Genomic DNA, 26,743 nt, shown 5'->3' on the forward strand with positions numbered 1-26,743 from the left:
AATGTGTATGATGACAAGCAGCACATCTTCACTTCCTCTTCTGTAATGCAATGCTAAAGTGCTCCTCGTAGTGCAGTTTAATACATAATACAATCACAACACATAAAGAGCCATTCACAGCTGCACTGGGTCAGTGTTCTCACTGCAGTTTAGTTTATCATCTGCATTTAAAAAGGAGGCAAATTAATTCACTAGTACAAAGCAAATCACTGCAATGGTAGGTGCATACAGTATGTTGGGGTCAAATCTGGGTGAATAGATTAACTGCACCTATTTATATAACATATTTCACACAGTCTTCAAAGTCTGATGTGTATTACATCTGAATATGTTATATACACATATATTGAGCATCCAAAGAGACAAATCTCTCTGTTCATGCAGTTATGGGTTTAGAAAAATAAAGGGTATGGACTTTGGTGATTGATTAGGTGTCTTTAGTGTTGCATTAGTGCTGAATGACATGATTAGTAAGGGAGTTTGTTGGCCACGGATGAAGAGGAGGTGATTTATCCAGCTGAATGTCAAGTCTGGTAACATTCAAGACAGAAAACACTGGAGGTAAATAATACACCCTGCTTGTCAAGGTAATGGGTCAGCCAGAATGGAGCAGTGGAGCAGAGTCCTCTTTACTGATGAATCACAGTTGTGTAGAACACAACTACACATCACCAACTGTGGCACTGCTGTTCAAAACCATCGTCTGACTGTTGTTCAAAACAGGCTGACCAAAGGGAAGGTCCAAGTGTGCTGGTTTGGAGATTGTTGGCAACCCGGCTTTGCCATGTCACATCACAGCGTGAAATCCTAGGTCCTCACTTGTCTTTTCTGTAGGCTCTCCTAGATGTGAACACATTCCAGCAGGACAACACATGCCCCTGTAATTCTTATACAGTGTCAGAGACGTTATGCTTTGCATGCCTTATTTTCCAGACTTCAGTCTCATTGCACATATGGGGAGTGACATGGCCAGCAGAAAGACACATATTTGTCCAGAATCTAGGAGAGGAAAGAGACAGATTCCTACAAAACATCTAAAACCTGGCGCAAAGCATGTGTCCCAACAAGCTGCACACCTGAGGCTTTCACAGTTTACCCCCCCCCATTGACGAGCCCTGTTGCTGACAAATGTTCATCAGTATGACGTAATTTACCCATCAGGTATGGTCAACAAAAATATCAGTGCACCTGCTAGAAATAAAGATTTTGCCAGTTTCCTAACAAGTTTGTACATTCTTGCAGTCATAGCTACTACATTTCCTTTGATGCTGAATCAAAACAGTGTCCCGCAAGAGACAGGGCAGATCTGCCACTAGCCTGATCCCGTGCAGAGGAAATGTTTCTTCTCAGGTCATGGCCATGACAGGATCAATCCGCCCCTGCAGGAACCATACCTGTTCTGTGTCTGGGTGCATGTCCTGAATATGTGAGAAACGTGTGGGTGCCTGTCTACTGCACTAAAAATGAGAAACGCAGAGAGTGAGAGGTGAAAGGAAAAAAGAATAGGAGAGGAAGGAGTGGGAGAGAGTAGGTGTCGAAAAAGAGTGAAAATGCTGAGAGGATGCCATTGAGTATAGTGAAAGGAAGGGAAGAGGAGATAAAAAGTTTCTCTTGTGACTTCAATAGTGAAAGTTCTAGGGTTTAAAAATATACTTGTATAAAAACAAAAAATTACTATTTAAATCTTCATCTCTGTCAGTGCCATAATCATGTAAATGAAAATTAAGTCACCATAGGATACTAAGGCAGTTTCAGTCACAGGCTTGTGGAACCTTACTGCCTTGCCATGTGCTGCAAATTATTTTGCTTATGTATGACTCTCAGCACAGGATACTTAGACAATTAAACAGCCCGAGGGACAGTCTGTGTAGATAGGAGTGACATACAAAAACACCAAGATGGAAAAGAGACTGATTTCTCTCCTTCTGTGCAAAGACTTTTCAAGCTATTGGTTGCTGAACTGTTTGTGTGTCTTTGTAATGCACACTTGAGCTTTTGGAATACTTTTCCCTCCATTGTTGGTTTTAGAAAATCTACGAAAAACAAGCAAAAAGGTGACAGAGCTCGTCAGTGTCTTATCAGAGCAGTGAGTGAGAAGCTGCTGTTTGCTCTCTAATTCTTCAGCATTTTGCTCAGGCAGTGTGCACCACAGTTCTAATCTACTGGTATATGGTGTTAATTTGAGCCTAAATTGCTATTTATTTTCTTTCATCCATGTAGAACTTCTTCTCTTGCACCACCAGCTGCTGAAGGATTTGGGTTCCTGAGTTTATCCTAGTGCTGACGCTGCGTTATTCTTGAAAAGCCCGCCTGATGTGCCCAGACAAAATACTTTGGTAATTGATGCGATTTATATAAATGTGCAACAGCTGACTAAGGCTTTTGGCCATCTGATCTGATGGACATGTGTGTTAAAATCTTCTCCAGTATATTAAACCTCCGTTGACCAAGATTACTTCATATTTTATCTATCAATATGACAACAGACCCTTTTTGTGCATTGGGTAGAGCAGATCATCAGTATGTACTGCATAGTATAAACAGTATGAAGGGGGGGAGGTGAGTATCCTACAAGCATTCATTTGTGTGTACAGTATGTAACTGATATTGAACTAGATAGTCAGCTGTCCTGGACATTCAGAATTACCCACATCAGTCCAGTGTGATCAGTGTGATGTTGTAGAAATTATTAACTGTCATTTTGATGCTATTTTAGATTTATTTTTTGTTTTGCTCATTTTTTTTCAATATTCCAGAAAGAAGAAAATTAAAATGTATGTTTATTAAGCTACAAATGTATTGAAATGTCTGAACCAATTCAATTTTCCTGATGTAAGCCCTAATTAGGAACATAATTAGGAAAACAGAGATGATTTTTCTTATACATTCAGAATTGTCTCAAATGTATGTACTTAATTTCTAAATATTTGCATCACTTACTGTGGGCTTCGTTTGTATGTGCACAACTAAAAAACATATTAATTAATAAACAGGGACGTGTTAGCACACTATGGTTTTATAGAAAAGCGCCTGCTTACTTTTCATCAGGAGAAGGTCAGTGTCAACTTTAAAGTTAACATAGTCGAATTATCAAAATGATGTGGTATATAGGCATATTTATAGAGCAACATTTCCTAATTATTTGTGTGATTTGAATAAATATATCTCCCATAATACAGGGTTATTTAGGATTCTTATGGGATTCTTAAGTTCATAGGCTTCATTACATATTCCTCGTGTTCAAAATTTCAGTCTTGATCCTGTTAAAATTCTTCTTGGCTTAGATTTTGAGGATCAGCCAGATTTTCACAGATGTCGCAGCACTCCGCTGCATTGCTTTGATTGTGTTAAAAAGTAAAAGCCCTAAAGTGTAAGAATGTCAAAACAGACCCTGCTTGGAAGTATTTTCTCTGGAGGGTAGCTAGAAAAATGAGCTGCATTCTGTCATTTTTATCCAAAGTCCTTGCAGTATATTTTGCAGAACATTGCTATACTGTGATACTGTGATTGCTATACTGTGTAGAATGTGCTGTACCCTTGTACTCTGTCTCTATATGCTGCAAAATGAGCTGTACCCTGGCGCTCAGTTCCTATACTGTGTAGAATGTGCTGTACTGTGGTGCTCAGTCTCTATGTGCTGTAGAATGCACTGTACTGTGGTGCTCAGTCTCTATATGCTGTAGAATGTTCTGTACGGTGGTGCTCAGTCCCTATACTGTGTAGAATGTGCTGCACTGTAGTGTTCAGTCTCTAGATGCTATAGAATGTGCTGTACTGCAGAGGTCAGTCTCTAGATGCTATAGAATGTGTTATACTGCAGTGTTCAGTCTCTAGATGCTATAGAATGTGAAGTACTGTGGTGCTCAGTCCCTATACTGTGTAGAATGTGCTGTACTGCAGTGTTCAGTCTCTAGATGCTATAGAATGTGTTATACTGCAGTGTTCAGTCTCTAGATGCTATAGAATGTGCTGTACTGCAGTGTTCAGTCTCTAGATGCTATATTGTGCTGTACTGCAGTGGTCAGTCTCTAGATGCTATAGAATGTGAAGTACTGTGGTGCTCAATCTCAATGTGCTTTACTGTGGTGCTCAATCTCTATATGCTGCAGAATGTGTTGTACTCTGGTGTGTGCATGAATGTGGTTGTGCGTGCGTTGGTGGTTGTGTGCACCTGCATTTGTGGGCGTGTGTCTGACAATGTGCGAAACAGAGGGACTATGCTGCTCAATGTGTTGGTTTCATATCAAATCATTCACTAAGACTTTTTAATGGACAACAGGGAGAGAACTAAAACAAGCTCCTGTTATAAAACCAGCCAAAGCACAATTTTCTTTTGAGACATTCTTCTGCGTGCTTTTCTGTTCCTGAAGTGAGCTGATCTCAACAGTATGTTTTATTTCTCACATTATTGTCCATCAGATACCACCAAGTTATTTTTTGCAGGGAAACATTTTCCTTCTTTCTTATTGCAGGGTAAATATATATGCTAAATACAAAATATAAATACACTAGTATGCATTAAAGGAAATACAGATATCTTATGTATTGTATGTTTAGTTGCATATGTGTTCTTTTTCATAAGGTCAAAATTATGTTTTATGCTTTTACTTTTTACGCTAATATGTAAAAGTGTTTTTGGAAGTAACCAAATACAGTTGCTGTGTGAAATGGGTAGTTTTATTGAGCTCTTGTATATCTCTACCCGGCTGAGAGAAACCCTCCCTGTGAACCGAGCTCCCAATGACCTACAGAATGAAGCTGGAACTCCCTCACTCGTACACAGGCAGAGCAACTCTTTCTTGGGCAGTAGGAGTGTTTCTTAACAAGTCAGTCTTCCTCAGGACACCATGGACTCAAACTGTCAGTCCAGCAGTCAACAAACTCTCTGGAAGGATGTGAGTTTAATTCTAATTTAAAAACATTTTTATATGTAATTTATTCTACAGCTAATATTGGTTGTGGGTTTTAATAATGGATTTTAATTTTTGGCTAACTTTTATACAGATTATATTAGCACTGGAAATGTTATTTTATTTTTTTTATATTTTCTCTAAAAATCTTTAATAATAATTGCTATTGTATTTTTAAGACTTCATCAATAAGCACATGGTCACTTTGCCAGGATATTAAAATTTCTGGCAGTTCCTTTAGGGTTATAGCAGACTGCGACGTGAGTTCATTTCAGATTATCTTTAAATAAAGAAAATTTCATCTCTTCTAAAGAGATTTTTTGCAGAATTTTGAGCTGTTTAACTGCTATAATCAAATTTAGAACATGGCAAAGTATTATAACTTTGTAAAACTGAAAGGAAATAGTTTAGTAAAATTTCACAAATGAATTTTGCAAAGCAGACTGGTATTTTAAGATCTTTCCACGCTGAGCTGGTCATCTTAACCTAAACCTAAAGGACATTAGCAGTGGAACTGTAGTGGCCCTTCCTGAAGGGAGCCTGGGGTCTGAATGTTTGAGACTGTGCACAGTGGTGTTTCTCTGATCTTGCAGTGTCTAAATAACGAGCACACTTCAAACACATATCCTGCAGTCTGTTTGACAACACGAAGGGTATGGGCTTCAGACTCAGGAAAAACAAGTAGCGCAATGGCTGTCTAAGCAGCCTGAGTGTGAAGAAAAGGAATTTGCCCTGAAAACATACAGTGGAGAATTTTAACAGAGTTCTCCTGGGGCGCCTGTATCTCTGACCATAGTCGATCCAAGTGTGTGTATAGTCGTGCTTTCAAGCAAAGGGTGTCTATTGGAAAACCAAGTGGCTTCAGCAGCTTTTTTCAGCTCTGCATACTGATCGTTTCTGCTGTATATTAAGCTTTCATTGCTAGGCTAAGTCTGTCAAGATGTTATATGAAATTTTTTCTGTCCAATTTCTGCCTGATTGCTTTCCCTCATGCAACAGAAAGACGCACAGCACCTGAACACCGTTGATGGAAAAAAACCTCTATAAACAATTGAATCATGTAGTCACACAAGTAATTTTGTGTTTTTGTGCAAGCAGAGCAGTTCTTAATTATATTATCAGATTTTCCCTCCATTGTCATAATTCTGTGATGAATTTTAAGTCCTGTAAATTTTAAAAAAAGAACAACTACTTTTCACCCCCTACTTTACTTCTTGCATTCATACACAAGCAATTACCTTCCCTCCACCCTCCGCTGCTGCCTGTCCACCTTATTTTTCCCAGGGAAACTCCCAGATGGGACAGAAGGGGAGCTCCTGGTGAAAAGCTTAACGATGGCTGTATAACTCACGCATTATGATCTGCCTATGAGGAGCTGTCTTTGCCACATTTAAACTTCATACTGATTTAATGTTAATCATTGGCAGTGTGTGTGCTTTCTGGGTAATTTAAATTCCTAGCAGACAGAAGTTTGTCCCGCAGTCAAATTTCCATCGGTTATACAACACATGACGAGGGGCTTGATTGCGGCAGAAATTTCCAGGCCTCTAAAAAATCTTGATCTATCACCTCCTGTCTCCCATCTCGCCTCATTAAGCCTCTCTGTGGCGGATCACGTGGAGCGGGGCTGCCCCAGACCGGTGCCTCCTATCGTTCAGAATCGCCAAACATTCCTTGATGCCAAAAGCAAGATCAATTTACAGCGGCCTTGAAATAAAATATACATTAAATGTTGTGCTATTTGTGTGATCCCTGGCCTGAGTGGCAAAGAGCAAAGCAAAGTTCTACCAAGCTGGAGTTCTTCCAGTTTAGAAAAATGAAAAGGGGAGGACAACGGTCTGTGCCACGTTGAAAACTGAACGTATCAGCCTGTGCAATTAGTGTTCACATTTTTATTCATCCCCAAATAAAAAGATGTACTTTTCTCCATTGCAGTTTATCAAATAAAAAATGCAAGAAAGGATTTTCATGGCACTATTTATTTCTGTAGTTTCTTTTCCCTTTACTGTCCTTAATATGGTTGACCTTACTATCATCCATTCTTTCCATTCTTCAGTGGCATATAAGTTGTATTTTTAAGTTTCCGTATGAAGAATGAAGTGCCTATTACAAGAAAGCAATCAAATGTTCAGAGAAAGAGTTCAGAATGAAATCAGAATTGATATTTAACAGTGGCTGCTGTTTGATTGCCTGTGCAGACGACTAACTTTCACTGAATAGTTGGATTAACCAGCACAGTATATTCAGTATATATTAAGTTTACTCCATGACCCACGCAAGCTCTCCTTGACTGTGTTACTCCACAGGTTTGAAACAGGGATCCATGAACATGAATAAAAAGTACAATATTCATGGAGGATGCACCTACAGGGCTGAAACAAGAAGTACTTCAGTGCACAAGGAGCTGTAGGTGTTTGGAACAAGTTAGATGCTGATGTTGCTGAAGCAAGTTCCCTGTTGTCTCTCAAGAAGCAGTGGGATGAGATCCTATGAACAATAAACTGCTGAAAACCAAGCAGGCAAGCCAGAACAAACAGTCACATTGTTATTGTTACTGTCCAGTAAGTTCTTGCAGTAAAGTTACAGTTTTTGAGACATTGTATTGAATACCTGTTACTGTACCGTACTTTGTATGTACAGTACAAATACACTACATTGTACCACTGTAGTGGACTTAGTCCAAGGACTCGGAGTTCACAGCATAGAGCAAGTTTGTATTGTACAGCTCTTTATTGATGTTAATGATGTCTTCTCGTTTGTTCACTTGTTTGCATATTTGTTTAAAGAGCTAATTTATACTGCTCAATTCTCTGGGTCTTGGAGGCATCATCATTAATCCAGAATGCTCTTGTAAGCATCAAACGTTTTTTTTTTAAATGAAGCTTTAAATACTTCATAGCTTAAAGCTTTTGAGCCTGATAATACAAATTCCCATTTGGGAAAAAGGTTTCCTTAACTTAACCTTAAATATATCTTTCAAATGAATACATACTATTTCTTTGTTAATTAATGGTTGTTCTGTGTGGTATGATAGTTTACCTAAAACACACTGAGGATATAATCCCCTGTGTGTATTTTCCCAGTATGATTATGTCTCATGGTGCAGGCTATTTCCTTGGTTCAGTGTTATACTGTACATGTGAAGATTGCCCTGAGCACTCATTATGAGCAGGGCTGACTGCGTATTCGTTTAATTATGTATAAACTATACTGCCAGTGTTTCACAATATTACATGATACAGTTCTCTGTGACACACCATGCCAAGAACTCAATAAATCACAATAGCACATGAAATAAATAAATAAAGTACAGTGATGTGCTTAAATTAATTTTGTTTTAAATATGTCCCAACTCCAAACAAATTATGGGATGCAAAATGGACCTTTCCTCAAAGAGGGACTTAATTATTGTCTTTCTCTGAGGTTTGCTGAATTTATATTTTTTCTCTTATTTAAATTTGACTTTTTATTATTCTCTTATATGCAGTACTAAGAATGTGTAAGTTGCCACATTTTCATAATATTTTAAAACTGAGTACTGCAAATTAGCAAGATGTGAAATTTTCTGACACTTAATTATAGTTTTATTCAAAGCAATAAAAAGACTAAGGGCTGGTCTGCACATCAGCAGCTGCTGCAGAGATTCTTACGGCTGACGTTCTGCTTTACATCTCAGCGCAAGGACAGAGCACAGTCACACAGGACCCTCGCATGCAGAAGCGGATGTACAGCTAGTGGTCCCATCAGGAGCATCCCGGCAACAACTTAACAATGTCGAATTTAACAATGACATGAATGGACAGTAACACCGCAATTATCGTTTCAAAAAGTACTAGAAAAAAAGGATATATACGTTATTCTAATGAGGTAAAACCATGTTGTTAAAGGTATGTATAAACTCTCAGACTGCATACTTTTGTTTTTGTCCAAGGTTGAAGTAGCAAAGGAGAAGAAGAGCAGATACCGCAGCTACCAGCTGGGGGCGCTGGTGGTGACCCTCCTAGTTCTCTCCCTGACCCTCTGTGTCTTTAGCCTCAAACACTTCTGGACCCCAGGCTCTGGGAAGGTAAGAAGTCAGAGCTTCTTCTTAACAATTCACTAAATTGTTCATGGCCCCTATCGTCTGTGGCAAGAATTCAACAGATTCCACAGCAACGTCTCAGCCAAGCCAATAGCTTAAAGCTAAAGGAAAGACAGTCAAAATAGCTGACCTAAAAGCTGAAAGAAAATAATAAAGACCTACAGGTCCATTCTGCTTTTATTATTCTGTACTGTTTCTGAGAAGAATGCCCGTATTTATCATTCCTGATGCACCTACAGAGCCTACACAGAACCTCTTCCTAAAATTTCAGCACTCCCTGCATTCACTTCCAAGTCTTTTGGTTTCAATTTGCAACCAAACGTTTTTTAAGCTTTAGATCCATATGCCCTTTTATTTAAAAAAAGGTCATATTAGATTATTGGCTTCACCTTTTCTGTTATGTAAAATACAAAGGCATTAAATTAAAAGGTGCATGGAGACAGAGCAATCGATAGGCTACTTCCACAGTCATACTTAGGAGTGGGAATTGAATGTGAGAATTGAGTTTCTTGAGAAACTACAGTAGGAGAACAGTATATCCAAAATAAACACAGTCAGAACACTGATCTAATAAGAAATGCTGCAACTCACTTTTATTGTCTAAAATAAAGTTTCTCATACTAAAATTATAGTACTTTTGCCTGCAAACTTTAAGTTTAAGCTTACTTTGTCTTTAAACTGTTCTGTTTTAAGTGGTTCCTAAAATATTGTTTCAGTTTCCATATGTAAATATATTGTTTTCAGCCATTACTGCCTATTGGACACAGAAGCACATAACTGGAAAAAAAACTTTTATTTCAGAGACACTTGACAAACACTGGTGGCGCAGTAGCCAGTAGCTTGACAAGCAGTGCTACTCCCTCACAGCTTCCCCAGTAAAACTGCTGGGGAACCCCTCTGGTGCCCCTGGCCACAGCTGCCTGCTAGTACTGGCTCCATTTGAGCCAGCTTGTTCATCAGGGGGTGTCTTATACCAGCTGAGCCACCCAGGAGCACAAGACAGCCAATTATAACTGAAGTGCCACTGAATACAGCCGATAGACAATGAGACAGATTAGAAATGAGTAGTAACTATCAAGTGCACATTTTCCCCAGCTTCCACCAAAGATTGCATACATAAGTTTAATGTGTATTCTTTCATTCTGAGGACTGAGGCCCAGCTTTGGCAGGAGTCACAGCCAAGACCTTATTACTGCTGATTCAATGAGTTTTGATGGACTCCTAGTGGATCCCTGTTTTTCCCCTGAAAACATCTGCAGCTTTGCTGAAGGTGTTCTGCTTTGCATCTTCTCATGACAGCCCATACTAGAGAGGAATAATGTTGAATTTTAATCAGGACTGGTCACATCAGTTTTTCCTGTTATTGCCCATTAAATGCAGACATGACAACATGTGTCGTCTTGGTGGGAGACAAGGTCCTTCACTGTAGAATCCTGTCAAGGCATGCTTTGCTGTGCTGTCCAAAATGTCACACTGTATATATATGAATGCTGGTTTGTTTGCACCAATTATATAAATTGTAGCATTTACAGAAAAGTTGAGGGAAACAAGTCGAGGCCTTTAGGAGTTTTGCTCAGTTGTATGTGTAAGTTTGTACTTCCAGGGGAGCACCTTGTATTGTGTCAAAAGAACTGTAGTTTAACATGGATAAACCATGTTTTTTTTGTGAAATTAAATGGTTTTATGTTACAAATGGGAAATTTGCAGTTTATTATTTAATTATAAAGATGGTCATCATAAGAACACAGTACAGGATACAAACAAGAAAAGGCCTTTGGCCATCTACTGTAGCTCTGAGGATCTCATCCAGCTGTTTCCTGAAAGAAGTCAGAGTATCAGCTTCAACAACATGGCTGGGCAGCTTGTTTCTCACTCCCACAACCCTTTGGGTAAAGACATGATTAAGGGTTTAAGTTGCACTTGTACATAGTTTCAGCTGGTGTCCTCTGGTTTGTGTTCCCCTGTTGATTCTGAAGATGTCCAATGGGTTGATTTTGTCAATGTCTTTGAAGATTTTAAATACCTGAATCAGTTCTCTTTCTGGTTTTAATGTTCCCACATAATTTTCATCACTTAGAAAATGTGGGGAAACATAAAAGCAAACGGAATGTCAAGATAAACATTTAATTAAAACAATTACAGTATATACAGTTATACAATGCAGAAACAGAAACGCATTCGGAATACTGTGTAGTTTTCTAGGCTCAAAGGAATTTCTTAAAGATTAATATTCAATCTTTTATGAAGAAGTTTATCAAAAGCCTTCTGAAAATCTAAAGTATAGCATCATCATTTCATGTGCTGTTTGTATCTACAGTATTACTTCACAATGGGTATTACATTTTGGAAGAGAGCCTATGAATAAGTGAGGAATATCATTCAGCCCCTGGAGGTCTCGAGTGCTTCCAGCACATGGAGAACCTCTGCCTCCCTTGTGCTGATATTATTTACATATTTGTTTCCTATGGGCTGAGGCTTGTTTTATTTTCTTCTTTGGTGAGCACCTCAGTCAAAATAGCAATTGATAAATTAGTCATTTCCCGTTTGTGGTCAAAATATTTCCATTTTTTTATGACATTTTACTTAATCTGTTACTATATTTCTTTGTTGTTCTCTTGGAAAAATATTTATTTTAATCACTGTTTTTCATTCTTTTTAAATAACCTTTTTTACCTTTGCTTATAATTCCTTATACTCTTCTTTAACAGGATTGTATTCTTTTTAAATTATTTTATAAAGTGTTTTTTCTTTGTATATTTTGCTTAATTGATTTCTTCAATCATGAGGAACGCAGTTTCCTTGCCTTTGGTTTGTTTACTCTTGGTAAGCTGTTCTGTTCTGAAGATTCTGAAGAATCTCTTTAAAGTGTTGCCATCAATTCAAAACTGATTCAATGTCTGTCCTGTCCCACTCCTTAAAAGGAGTTTCTTGAAATTGTAAACCTTTATTTTGGATTCTACCTTTACTATTTCAAAATATACTTCAAAGAATACTATATTATATCACAGTTCCCCATTGGTTCTCTCAGCTCAGTTTTCCTCACACTACATTGATTGTTTGAAAATACTAATTCAATACTGGCATTTCCTCTTGTAGCTGTATTGGCAAACTGAGCAAGGCAGCAATTGTTAGCCATGTCTACCATTTCAGTTTCAATTGCTGACAACACCGATGACGGAAATGAAATTCTCCCATGAAAACTATTTCTTCCTGTACACATACATCCCTGAGTTTGCCTTATATGAAACTGCATTGTAATTAACATCTGATTTTGGTTATCAGTAGCATATCCCAAACACTATACCCTTTAGATTTAAAAAAAAGAAGATTTAATTTCACATTCTGCTCCTAAAATAAAATGTACTGAAACAGATTCTGTTTAGAATGACAATGTGGGACATTCCTTTAGGCTTTGGGATGGCTGCTCCTTCCTAGACTCCAGATTTGCAGAATCTTTTTGTAACTTGTTTGCCAAACATGCACAGAGTAAGTGAGCTCTTACTTGAAAGTATATATCATAACATTGTTTGCCTCTTTTATTGCTTCCCCAAATTGATCCAAAGATTCCATGCATGTGATTTACTCATTGGAAAACAGGGGCTGTCACTAAAGATATAAATTCATTAATATCCACCTACCTCTGCATATGCAAAAGTGCCAGGATATGATAAGCATCTAATGAAGCCTAGTGTGGCTAAAGAAATACAATATCACTTTAATGAGATATCTCCACCTTTTAAATACAGTAATTTACTTGACAGAATGTGCGTTAAACATATCTGCTTAGTTGAATGAGCTTAATTAAGTTACCAGGCCATTTCTTCAGTGGCAAAGCTTTCGGTTTTGCTGGCTGTGTTGTGTATTATTATATTTGTCAGTTTCAGCTTTAAAAATGAAATATCTGGGCTGCAATAAATTTGTTGACACTGTTCCAAGCCGTTTCCACTGCCTGTCCACTTGTAATTGCTGTTGGCCATTTAACACTTGTTTTTCCTATCAATTTATCTGCAGAACCAGAATGAAAGCCCACTCCTGCTGTAATTGGAGAAAACTCTTGTCACAGTAGTTCATCTTGCTAAACAAGCTCCTTTAACACCAGATGAAGAGCATTTTTATTGCCTACAGGATGAGCTCATTTTTTTCTCCCTGGGGCAGTAATGATAAGCATATAGCAATTAATCAATAATCTCATGCAACAATAAGTGTGTAGTCTCCATGTCTCAATTCCTTAAACAAATGACAGAACTTTTCCAAACTTTTTCCTTTTCCATTAGGTTTTACAAACTACAGTAAAAGCTAGGTTTTAAAATCCATTGAATTAAAACTCAAAGTTTTCTAAGAGAAATTCATCTTTTTCTTGTAACTGACAACATAAAGAGAAAAATAATGTTCTTTGGAATGCTAGCAATTTGCGTTTGGAAGCTTTTATTATCATAGTGACATCCTAGAGCCATGTGATTTTAAGATTAATGTCCCCGGGTACATCATTAAGCTTTGGAGTAAATTTAGTCATATACGAGATACCTACAGTATGATGTGTATACAGTATATACATATTAATGGACCAGTCTTACTCCTCAGTGTACAGCGACTCTAATGTGTTAGTGAGCCAGAGGACTCCAAGGATGTCAAAATATGGTGTAGCGAGTTGGTAGTTAAAAAGCAAGGGCCCATACATTATACTTTGTCACAGACGTCAGGTGCACAGATTACTTTTTAACAAGAAGTAAAGCAGCAGCCTTTAATGGTCTTTGGTGCTCGGCAGCCCTCCTCTGTGGAGAGGCTGTGTGCTCTTCTACCTTGTTAATCCGTCTCCTGCTCAACTTTTGTACTGACAAGCACTTTTCACGGGAATTAATTACCTCGTGGTTGTTCTTTGTCCACAGTAAATATTTCATGATTGGGGGTGTGAGGTATCATTCGCACCCTAATAAAGTGCAGTCGTTCACATGCAGCACATAAAGTGAAGAAGACTGCGTCAGCTCTGCCAGGGCTTTAAAGTAAAGGGCTGTCACTGTAGCTGGATCTTCGTGTCTAAGCGATCATGGCATCTGCAGAGGTGGGCTGCTCTTTAGCTTCTGACAATGAAAGAGATGGAAAGAGTTCCAAGCATTATCTACAGCTTGTCTGACAGCAAGCCTTTTTAAAAATGCCTAAAGAAAGCAGCTGGACTGAGGCCTATGTTTCACTGGCATGCTGTAACATTCAGTATTGGTGGAGACTTATTAATGGAGGACTGGGACTCCTGAAAACATTTCAACACAGCTCGGTATTTCTGACCTGAATGGAATGTGCAACAGTTCCGGCTGTTTTAATCTATTTTCTGTGGCGGACAGTTTTAAACTGATTAAACCAGATTTAATTCAGAGCATGTGAAGCTGGATTCTTATTTTTGTGTGCAGTAGCATCTTAATGTCAAAGGCTTCTTACTCTTAGTATTATTATTCCTTCCAACATCTTGTAAATGATTCCCCGTTTTTAAAGGTCTAACTTCTGGCAAACTAATTGGAAGCCAATGCATCAATACCCCTGGAGACTGTCTGCTGCCCCTCCCCTGGAGCAATAGGAGCAGCTCTGGCAGAGCAGTTTCCTGAGCCTCTCTTTGCATGAACCGCTATGGAAAGGTAATTTGTTTGGTGAATTATATTTCAATATGACACAGGAATCACTTGGGAACTTCTTTTAATTACTTGCAAACATATGTTCTTACAGAAGCCGGGGAAGATAAAGAGTTTGCCATTATTTTTCCTGGCTGCCGGCATGCAGTCCTGTGAATGGGAGCAGCCGAGGTCCCCTTTCACTCCAGGCTACTTTCCCAGGATTTTGCATAATAATCTGGGCAGGAGGTGTTTGTGTTTCACTGTGCTGCTTTGTTGATGATTATTGCCAGAGGTCTATCGAAATCAATGTGATTGTCTATATATGCATGCAATATTAAAGGCTGTATGTATGTTACCATCTATCTTCTTGTGAATTGAGCAATCTTTATCTTCCCTATAGTATCACCTAAAATGCGGTCAAAACTGTACTGTACATTCTCTCTGTGGCTTGAGATCCACTGTATATTATGAGTCTGAAGCTTTTCACATCCTTGGCTGCAGTTCTGATGAGTCCAGATGGAGGAGCAAGCTGTGAATGAACCTAAATCGTCAGGCTGCACCCTGTCCATTCTCAACGATCAAAGCTGACAAAACCCAGAGGATTAGTCAGTAGCCTTGATATACCTACGCACCCATACACCTGATATTATCTAAATAATTTATATATGTGTTTAAGCTTGTTTTTCATTCTCAGGAACATGTATGTCCTGTAGCTTCAGGTCAAAGGTAAAAAATATCCCTTCAGCTGCTGTTCTATTTAGCATCAACTGTACCAGCTGTTTACATTGTAATTTATTGCACCACATTCCATTTTCTGTTATTTATGGAGGTGTGCCAGTGTAAAATCTATCAACAAATGCTAATGCAGACAAGGCCCCCTCAGGTCTTGCACAGCTTGAATCCCATTTCTAGCCCCACGCTCCTGAAAAGTGGAAAGAGCTGTGCACACATTCAAACATCTTCCTTACAATGTGCTGTGTGTGTGGGCCGCAGTGAAGCACTGAATATAGAGAAGCGTGCTGTAGAAATTGGTGGTATGTCAAGAAGATAAGGCTTTCATTTTGCAAGGCATGTCTGATTAAGTACTTTGTGCCATCTTTTATGATAAAGAAAAGAAAGCTATTAAAGTTATTTTTTGATCTTTTAAATGTTCATTACTTTGGTTTTCCTTTTCCGGAGATTGCTAGCACACAGCAATTTATTGTGCGTGTGTCTCATTGTGGTTCCACAGTGAAGGTCGAATGCAGAAAGAGACAAGAATTGAAGAGTTTGTGGAATCTCTAGCAGGTGCATTAAATCTTAGTCACGCTGTAGTGCAGTTTACAAAAAACACTGTAAATATCATTGAGGCATAAATGCAAATAGACTCTTTTTGCAAAAGAAAATGCTTATTTGCCAGTTAATTACATTAACACAACATGAATTTTTAATTTAGTTAACTAGTTATACTTGATCTTAATTATATTACAATATATTCTATGAAAGAAAACTAAGGATATTAAGTAATCATTTTTTATAATCTGTTGCGCTTTTATTTAATATGACATGCTATGTGTTTTGCAAGAGTATGCCATTCTCAGTGAGCTACGTACTGTAGCAATGAAGTCTTTCTAACTACATGACATGGTTCTAGTGATGTTGGGCTATCATAAGAATATACAATAGTTTACAAACAGGTTCAGTCCGTAGAACTTGCTTAGTTGCTAGTATCTCTGTGATCTGATAATCCCATCCAGCTGTTGTTTTAAATTTATCAACTTCGACAGCATGGTTGGTTAGCTTGCTATAAGTGCCTCCTGTTCACAGTTTTAAATGAACTTTTCCTTTGTTTCGACTTGTGTCCTCTAGTTTGTGTTTCACTGTTGATACTGAAGAAGTCCATTGGGTTGACTTAGTTGGTGCCTTTGAGGATTTTGAATAATTGAATCAGGTATCCTCATATTCATCTCTTTTTAGGGCTAAAAAGATGCAGTTATTTTAGCTGGTCAGTGTAGGACATTCCTTTATGAATAGCTCACTCTTCTCCAGACTGATTACAGAGCAGTAATAGCGTTTTCATAAAGTAGGCACCAAAACTGAACACAACTTTAGTATATCAGACACTACACTAAATAAATAAAGCATTTTCAATTTAAGTTACATTTAAGAGAAACAAATTTGAATGTGACAAGATGAAAAATTATGTTTAGAACAGTCTCTTCAGTTATTGTCCTGAAATGGAAATATATCAATCCACAACTACATGATGTTCCACTTGGAAAATAATAGTCTTAAACTCACCCTGATAATATACATTTTACAGTACTGCCATATACAGTATATAGTATGGCTCAATAGTACCTGCCTCGCAGCTGTGGGGCCCTGGGTTCGGATCAAGACCTGGCATGCTCTATGCATGGTGTTTGTACAGTATATACTCCCTGTTTTCATGTGGGTTTCCTCCCACACTCTGTACTGGTAGGTTACTGGTAGGTGTACTGGGAAAACTGGCCCAGGTTTGAGTTTGTGTGTGTTTGTGTTTGTCTGTATTGTGGGCCGTGAATTGGATGAAGTGGTTAGAAAATGGATGAACGGATGGTACCAAACTCCTTGACCAAGAAGAGAATCTGCCTGTAGACTGGGGGTGTCCATCGTGTTAACAAACACGGTGTGTAACAATCACAGTGCCACGCTCTGCAGCTGTTCTTGTGAGTAGCAGCCCAAAGTATCTCTAGCTGTCTCATCCATGGAAATTAGATTTCCATCCCTGATACAAATGGTTCTGAGACACTGGGCTTTGTGTATTCAATACTGGAAATGCATGGCAAAAAGAAATATCTGACTGCGAACAAACTGTCTTTGTGTCTTTAGAATCTGATGACCCTGCAGCTGGGGATTATACAGATTTTAGCTGCAAGGTGACTGGATGCATTTGGGTGATATAATTCATCTTCACAAAGCCCTGAAGGTGAATGTTAATCTACCAAGATGGGACATGCTGTTACTTACCGGAGTCCTTAACCAACGCCAAATATTTGCAGTACAGGAGAATAAGCAGAGAGCACAGGTGTCACAGACCTTTATTGTGAAACTGCCTTAGGGAAAGAGGAATCTAAGGCCAGAGGGTATCACTGAATTATTCAGAAGGAGATTGTATTGTGGGGTATTTGGATCATTCACAGGCTTCACTGATCCCAAGGCATTCTTTCAGAATCACTTCACAGCCATTCTTTATTACTTCTGCATTAGAGCCTGATATGTAACTCTAATGCTAACACTGTAATGCTGTGCACTTTTAGCTACAGGCATGAATTGGGCAGCAGGGGCTTAAAACTCATTTCTGGAATGACTGTTTATTTTACCGGTGGTGGTCTGAGACCCCTTAACTATTCCCCAGTCTGCCAACAACAAGATTCCCTGTGATTGTTTAACGCGGGGCTGTAATTGGTCTTGTTACACAAGCCTATCAGTCTGAGACTGAGGGAGTACACAGATAACTGCATCCTTAATGGCTTTCTAAGAACATGTGAGGGGGTAGATTGAGGATAGAGGGGGTCCTTCCTCTACCTGGCTCAGTTATGAAAAGCTTTTGACCAAAGGGCTTTTAAGATGTCATGTATATATACTTCTGCATAGCTGTATTTTGTATATCAGCATTCTGAGGATGATGAATAGATGAAATTTGTCTCTTGAGCACTGTCACAGGTGAATGCAAAACAAAATAGTCACAGCTACACCTATGATATATATATGTTAACAGGTATTGTGAAAATTAATGACATATGTTAGCAGGGCAACCATTATGTTCTTTTCTCAGTATATCCCGAAAGGTAATTTTCTTAATAGAGCAGAGGAAGAAAGAAGTGCAGCAGACTTGCTTGTCTAAACAGCCAATTTCAGGAGACCTCTGGGAATCGCCGCCTCCTGCCTGTAATCATTTTTGATTGTACACGTCAAGCCTGTTCATTAATTTAAAACCCTATGTCCTCTTCTCCCCAGCTATTTAAATAAACTGCTCAGTGCTCCTTCAGCCTAAGATGATGCATTGTGTCCTACCAACAAAAAAAAATCCATTTCCCAAATCATCACCAGCTGCTCGGCTGATCCTGAGCTGTGTTGCAAGGCAGGTGCCCACAGAGACACTGTTCTGTCTGCCAGTGGGACTCGGTCCTTAGGAGATGCTTTGATGCAAAGAAACATTAGCACATGTCAGGAATGCTCAGAAGTTTCTGTACCTTGAAACTCTGTGACCTTTTTTCATAGTGAAGGAAATTCGAATTTGAATTGGCGGCAGCTAACTGTTAATTCATCAGCCTTTTATTTTTGTCCTAATGAGATTTTAGAACTAATGAGATGTTATTACCTCCTGGCTATAACATCAGCACGTACAGTACAGGTATGTGCTTCAGTGCAGCACCAGCAGTTTTTTCTGACATGTGGCAATGCTGCTGAGCTGCATCTTATGCCAGCAGCTATATCACCCTGCAACTCACAGCTGGCTACCCACTGAAGTTCAGCAGGTGTGAGCCTGGTCAGTACCTGGATGAGAGACTCAAAAAAACTGAGGTTGCTGCTAGAAGAGGTGTTAGTGGGGCCAGCAGGGGGCGCTCACCCCACGGTCTGTGTGGGTCCTAATGCCCCGGTATAGTGACAAGGACACTGTATCATAGAAAGCCACCGTCCTTCAGATGAGATGTAAAACCTGACTCTCTGTGGTCATTACAAATCCCAGGATGTTTCTCGAAAAGAGTAGGGGTGTTACTCCAACATCCTGGCCAAATTTCCCATTGGCCGTTACCAATCATTGCTTTCTAATAACCTCCATCTCTGAACTGGCTTCATCACTCTGCTCTCCTCCCCACTGAGAGCTGCTGGGTGGGGAGTGTACTGGCGCCCTCTGGCTGCCGTTGGATCATCCAGGTGGGGCTGCACTCAGGTGGAGGGGATCCCCATTACCTGTAAAGTGCTTTGAGTGGAGTGTCCAGAAAAACACTTTATACAGTAAGTGTAAGGAATTATTATTATAGTGCACATTTCAAATATATAACCGAATTTTAATGTCTCAGTTTTTCTCCTGTTCCTTTAATTCAGCCTTCTCAAGTTCCCATTTGTGTGAAGGGGTTCAAGGGCCAAAGATGTTTCCTCACTCTCATTGTGTATCATCTTTGTTTTTTCTATCCGCCCTGTCCTGTACATAATTGTCGTGGCAACATCCATCAGGTGCTCATCTATTATTCTCAGAGCTAGCACCATCTGAGAGTGCCTCTTTTATGAGTGATGTTACTGTAGCATGCTGGTGAATTTAAACAGTGCTGCAGAAAGTGCAATGAAGTCTTCGGCAACTTTCAAAAATAAATTAGTTGAAGTTAACAACCCATAGAAAACAGGAACATGTCTAATGTTATTTATATTTTAAATAGCGATCAGAAAAATATGTTGCTTATCTGAGCAGTATTGTTCCTTGGCATAACAAATTACTGCACTTAAGTCTTGTGATTTCATAAAAACGCCAGGTGCTCAGTGTGTAGTATTTGAGTTGAGGTTTAATTGCCAGAATGAGTTCATTAAGAATCTGTGCAAATAGACATTCACTGAGACATGATTTTAATTAACTCAAGAACAATGAAAGAGATGACCATGCCAAGACTGCCTGCTTACTATTGCCATGCCTGAACACTGACTGAGATGAAATTGTCATCTTCTGTGTGTCAGAAGACATCTGAGGCAGAGTTTGGTGGAATGATTTACTGATAAATGCTGTTTTGCCAATGTCAGTATGAGGATGTATCCGTTAGTGTTTTATTGACTGTTGCTCTGTTCAGACCAGCAGGTAGGACTATGGGAGAGTGATGATGTAGAAAGAAATCTCCTTTAACACAATAACTCCTCTGGTGCAGGTTGAGGGTAGACTTACAGTTTTTCAACACTTTTCCTTTCCTGCAAGCCAATCTAAGGTGTCAGTTTTTGACCAGGACAATGAACGACCACACAGTGCTTGGACATAATAAATTAAAAACCAATGTTAATGCCTTGCCATGAAAAGCTTTTTCTCCTGTCCTTAGTCAAGACCATTAGAACATTATCATTTTCAGCTAGGAAATGCCATCAATGGGGGGCAAATGGAATTTTATTTTTATTTTATTGTTGCTCAGGAAGGTCAAAGAAGACAAAATTACACCCCTCAAAAAGCATCTGATTGGATGACCTGTCCCTTGTCAGAGAGAGGATGACAACAAACGTCACTGCACTTACAAGAAGTAGAACAGGCTAAGAGACTGCAGGGGGTGGATTAAGCTAGTGCTTTTGTTTGTGACTCTTTGGAGCAGATTTTATCCTGCATTGTCCTTGAGTGTCCAGTACAGCCCAAACACAGTTTTTACTTTCCATTAGGAGAATTTCAGGAGCAGGTCCTTGTTAGAGAAAGTTGTGTTGTTTCACAAGGGTTGAGGGGGCCAGGATCAAGTCTACCAGTCTGCTCATTCTACCAGATGTTCTTGCATTTTTTATTCACATTAATAAATCACACACATTCTATACTATTCGGTGTGCATGCCAAGATTTTAAACGGATGGTCTGCATTCTTCACCAACAGAGACTAGAGATTCTGATTTATAGCTGACTGAGAAAAAAGCGACAAGTCTTACTCTGCATTCAGTAGTTTGGAATAAATCTTTGAAACCACATTTACTGTATGCTGCTCACCTCTTATGACACATTTCTATTGGCTTATCTATAGGTTATTTTCTATAAATTGTAATTTGGTCTTCATCAGATTTTTTTCCTAACTTCCATCAGAATTATAAAATGTTTTATTTGCTTCAAGACCCAAAGACTATGGCATATTTTATCATACTGTACATAATAGTACACCTTAGAGTCTCCAGTTCATAGATAAATAAAAAAATAACTCATCCTTGTATGGTATTTTACCAGTATCTTCAGTATGTGAAGTGCTGATTGCACAATTGCAGTGGTACGTAGTTTACATAAGATAAATTAAAATCCTAAAATACAATTATGCCCCACTGCACTCAAAATGGAGAAATGTTTTCTGTGTTTCAGAGCGACACCGCTGCGGTACCGTAACATCAGCACATTTTTTGAGTTGAACTTTAACTTCAAGTAGAATCCTCTACAGTATGTTCCTAAATTGAATCTGGATTGGGTCTACAAATTTGACTGAAGGAGGAAAACTCAGATACAAACAGACACTGAGCAAAATAACTGATCCCCCTTCCTCAGTCTATGGTTTGGAACGACAGGATTTCTTGCCAATGTCTAAACTGCTAAAATCCAATCACAGATGGCTAAGTCACTCAGACGTTGTGCCTGAGCAGTGCTTTTCTTAAGTGATGTCTGTGCTTTGCCACCCACAAGTACAGACACAAAGCAATTGCACAGCTTAATCACACCAAGTGGAGAATTAAACTCTGAGCAGTGATAAGAAAACAGCACAGGAGGTGCCATTGGTTTCAGCTCAGTGCATAGTTGATGGGTGATGGAAAAATGAAAAGCTGAATTTTCCCTTGTTTCTAGGCTTTATTTATAGCATTTTTGTATTCAGCACCATCTGTTTTGACCATTCCCTGTTCCTTAATACAGGCCAGATACCAATGTAAAGGGAAAAAAAGTAAAACGATAACTAGCATGGCAAATTTCAGGACTAATCAGTAGCAAGAAAGATTGTTTTCTTTAAATACTGTCACATGGAAAGTATAATGGGTGTCAGCCCAAATAACAGCTTTGGTCAGCCTCTGCAGTCTTTCCTGTCTCCTAAAGCAGTTTGCAAGAACCATTTGCAGGAATTGTTGCTGTAAAACGTTTTATCATGGCATTTCTTTTACGATGCTTCTGAAGTTTGTCACCTTTTACTGTGAGCTTTGTAGAATTCTAAAAATGTGGATGCAATTAACAACACTTGATTTTTTAGCATTAAAACTCAGATGTCTTCCTTATTTTCTAAGCCATCCTTAATTCTTTTACTATAGTCATGCATGGATTTCTAATGTAACCTTCCCCAGAGATTAAGATTGAACTCTCTTGCAAGCGAAATTTCTCTAATACTGTGATGCTTTTAACTTTAACAGTATCTTGCGTGTATTTCTTACTTCCTTGTGATGCAGGTGAAAGCTGCCGATGTCTGCAGGAGCTCTGCATTGTCAGATGCACATGAAAATGATTTTTTTTCCGGTCTATGCCAATTCACTAGATGAAATGGAAGCAATGTTTAGAAGCAACGGGTCGTATTGAAGCTGGAAAGTAAAAGCATCAGCAAATAGAATTACTGTGAAGAACTCTAGTATATTTGCCAAAAAGACTATGTGAAACCCACTTGGCAAAAAATTGTGTATATTTTAGTTTTCAGTTTGGAGAGGCAATATTTTTTTTATTTCTCTTTTTTCTGTATAAAAGGAGATCACTCTTGCTGTTTTCTTGGCTTTCTTCCTTTTTCTCTCTGTAGGCGTACAGAGTCAGACTTCAGGAGAAGTAGCTCGTTAGAACACCTCACAACTTCTATTTATTTGACAAGTAACGAATCGTGGTGTTCCTCCAAAGGCTTAGCCAAAGCAATAATTGTGCACACTTTTCAAACCATTTGCAGCAGACAAAAAAAGATTAGTCAATTTACCACTTGAACAAGTCACTAAAAAGACTTAAATTTATGTTTAGAAAGAACTAGAGATTTTGTAGGAAATGCAGGTTTCTTTCTAAGCTGCAAGGTTAAGAATTCTCTACAGCCCTACAAAACACTTCCGTATGTATTTATTCTCCATAAAACTCATCTTTCCAACAGCTTTCCAATTGAAAGCATGAGAATAACTGAAAAGACAGATGGGATATTTATCCATAATATAGATGTGAAGAGAGGCTTATGGAAGAAAAAGAGAAGATGTAGATGCCCGTAGATGTGATAATGCAATAAAATGGCATTATGATGATTATTTATTCATCTTACAGTCATTTTTCAAATATTTAAAGTATTTTAAAATTATGACACTGACAACAAAACATTATAGATATTAGCTTTTGTCATTCTTCAGCTCTGAGAGCCCAAACCAATAAAACAGCCTTCTAACAGCATTATTTAGGGTGTCATATGTCCTGCTAATCAGCACGACATAGCTAGCTTTGAGCAGTAAAACTGGTGTAAATGCTGTATATTTCTTGCATTGGTGCCTTTTATGAACAGGCAGCCATTATACATTATGGGGATCCATATTAATTAGTTCTTGCTTTTTCACAATGCTGAAGCAGGCCCATATAAATAGATTTAATCAAGGCAAAACTGTTGTCTGCTTTTAAAAAACACCATAACCCTGAACGCATTCTTTTTAAGACACATAGATATCAATACTATGTGTATATAGATATCAATACGCTCAGGCCATTTCACAAAGTTAGAAAGTGGAACCTCTAGAGAGATCTCTTGCTGTGCTTCATGTTTGTTTGGTAAAAGAAAGTAACCAGAGACAGATATTTCACCTTTATCGGAACTTGTTTACAATGTTTTGTCCAGTGAAAAGAGACTTTGTGGGAGCTTAACAATAGAAACTTTTGCTGTACCGTGGCAGAATGGAGCAGTGGTATAAAAGTGCATGAGTAAGGACGGCACGGGTTTTTGGAGATGTGACTAAACCAACTGGTAGTAAGTCCAAAGGAGGGCACACAAGTTAGAAAAACATATGGCCAGGTAAAAAAGTGGTGCATGAAGTGTCTGGTTATTAGTAGTGTACTTGTGCAAGAGACAAGGCTGCAATGTGCAATGGAAAAAATACACAGACAAGGTTACACCCCAAAACCAAGACAAGACTGATGGCTACACCAGGGTAAACCCCCTTAGCTCTACCCCTGGCTCCTCCTGGACAGGTGAGACCGCTGAGCCCCCATTTAATCCAGAGGTGAGACGGGCCTGTAACTCTGATTCAGAATGGTGGAGCAAACATTCAGGGACAACAGTGTGGATTCACAACAGGTAAAAGAACATACAAACGTGCAAATAGATTAAATTAACAACATTTATTTACAATTGCCAAAGACGTGTAAGCAAAGGAAATTATTTCTCAGAATGACAAATATCACAGGTAAGCAAATGATAAGAGTTATGACTGGCTTCAACAGAGGGTGTATAACAGAACTTCATCACAGGAAAATTTCTAGAAAAGTTTGGGAATAGTAAAAGGAGGCAAAATTACACCGCAGGCCAGGATCTAGTCTGTAGAGGAGCCCCTCTGGAGGAGGTGGGTGAGATTGTTTTCAGCCTGCAAGGAGTCACTGTGTGAGCTAAGAATAACTGGCTCTTATTTGTTACAAATTAAAATATTCCCCTGGCTTCATTATCCATAATATTATTAATTGATTAGCTGATGCATTTATCCAAAGCAACTGGTATTTCTACTCATTTCTGCAGTGGGGCATTTTACTGGAGCAATATGAATGAATTGCTTTGTTGAAGAGTAGCAGCGTCCCACCCATGATTACCCAACCACTACTCCACACTACAGTGCATAGCAATGAGAAAAAATGCATAGAAGTGAGACAGAACGTTTCCAGATACTAATATCTGTACATAAAGAATAAGATAGTCATGGCGAAGAACAGTGTTCCTTGATCTGCTAAGAAAGCTTATCTCTTAAAGCCATCTCTGGTCAGATTTAGACTTTCTTGAATGTGTGGTAGTTCAGAAGAACACTGCAGCTCAGGGATTAAATATTTCAGAGGCTCTTGTAAAGATAACATGATGAGGTGACTTGCTGTGCTTCTCTTGCTTGTTAGTGGGTAAAGAGCTCAAGTGTCTTTTCACCTCTAATCGCTTAGATGTCGCAGTGATCAGTCCTTCACGAATATGGCTTTGGAGATAAAGTTCCTGCATTGGGGAGAGATTTTACACGTTTGCTGTCACATGGATGTGTAGTTAAAAAGATACACTCAGCACATACTGTATTCAAATTGTAGCAGGATAACTGCAGCTGAGCTGAGAAGAAATTAACCTGTTGTTTTTCAGTCTTTGTTAAAAACATTAAATCCCATTGTGTTTCATTGAAAAAGTCTTGAGAACTATAGAGATTACTTTCTATGCAGTCAATGATGTATTTATTAAATGTCAGTAGTTTTCAAGCAGAAAATTTAGGAAATTAAGAGACAACTTATTTCTTTTCCTGATCAACACAGAAGTAGTAGTCCTTTATAGCCTTCTCTCATGGAATGAAGAAACTGCGAGGTTGGGCCTGGTCAATACTGAAGTGGGAGAGCTCGAAGGAAGACCATCCTGCTGCTACAAGTGATGTTGGAGGACCAGTAGGTGGCGCCCTCACAATAAAGTGCATACACAGTGTCGTAGAAGGTGCCAATCCTTGACGTTGAAACAAGGTTCTGCCTGAAATCCGCTGTTTCGTTGTTGGCTATCTGTGGTAAGGTTTAACTGTATACAGTATAAGTGCACACTCATGCCCATGTATTTTTCACAATACATTATCTACGTTACACTCAGTGTATATCATCTCTTATCAACATGTCTCCACTCTGGTTTAGTCAGCACTGCATCAAGTCATAGCAGCAATGATGACATAGTTTAAAGATGAGAAGAAACTCATAATGACAGCTCTCCTGCGCACCTACAGGCGATGGAAGCAGATTTGTAAAATATCGTATCTACCTCAGTCAGACAGCTATAAAAATGTCTGTTCTTTCAAATGACTTTCTTTATTATTTTTCTCTGACATGAGCTGGGCCCAAACAACAGCTGAAGAAATAATAAGCCTGCAAATGTCTTCTCACCTACTTCTGTAGTCAGGCATCTTCCCTATCAGCCTCTTCCTAAGGCAATATGTAATTAAAGTAATAAAAGTATACACAAACCCTTTAGTTACATTCTTCTAATGCTTAATTGATCGGGATGCTTAGGTAATGGTAGGTCTTATCTGCTTGCCCTTGGTTAAATGGCATGTGTGTAAAAATATTTTTAGTTCTTCTTTCAGCACAACAAAAAAGCAAACAAAGGCTTAGCAGGTGCACATTAAGAAAGTGCATTTATGTTATTGTTAAGAATGTAACATATTGAAAATGTCTGCAGAAGCTTGAATAATATTGTTGCTTTGGTAATAAGAGGCAATAAACAAGCTGTAACAAAAAGACACATTTGTTGTAATTTCTCTAGTGCTTTCAGTTTTAAAGTG

At 38.7% G+C, this 26,743-nt stretch overlaps 1 protein-coding gene across 1 annotated transcript in view; it reads left to right on the forward strand.

The window, feature by feature from the left end:
- The first annotated feature begins 4,768 nt into the window (after positions 1 to 4,768).
- Positions 4,769 to 26,743, forward strand: part of tnmd (tenomodulin) — a 52,051-nt gene continuing 30,076 nt past the window's right edge. The window contains exons 1-2 of the mRNA XM_015351530.2: positions 4,769 to 4,895; positions 8,842 to 8,976. Of these exons, the coding sequence (XP_015207016.1) occupies positions 4,848 to 4,895; positions 8,842 to 8,976 (183 nt within the window). The 5' untranslated portion in view covers positions 4,769 to 4,847. The remainder of the gene's footprint in view (positions 4,896 to 8,841; positions 8,977 to 26,743) is intronic.

This window comes from Lepisosteus oculatus, chromosome 8 (assembly GCF_040954835.1).
Source record: "Lepisosteus oculatus isolate fLepOcu1 chromosome 8, fLepOcu1.hap2, whole genome shotgun sequence".
In the NCBI taxonomy this organism is placed as follows: domain Eukaryota; kingdom Metazoa; phylum Chordata; class Actinopteri; order Semionotiformes; family Lepisosteidae; genus Lepisosteus; species Lepisosteus oculatus.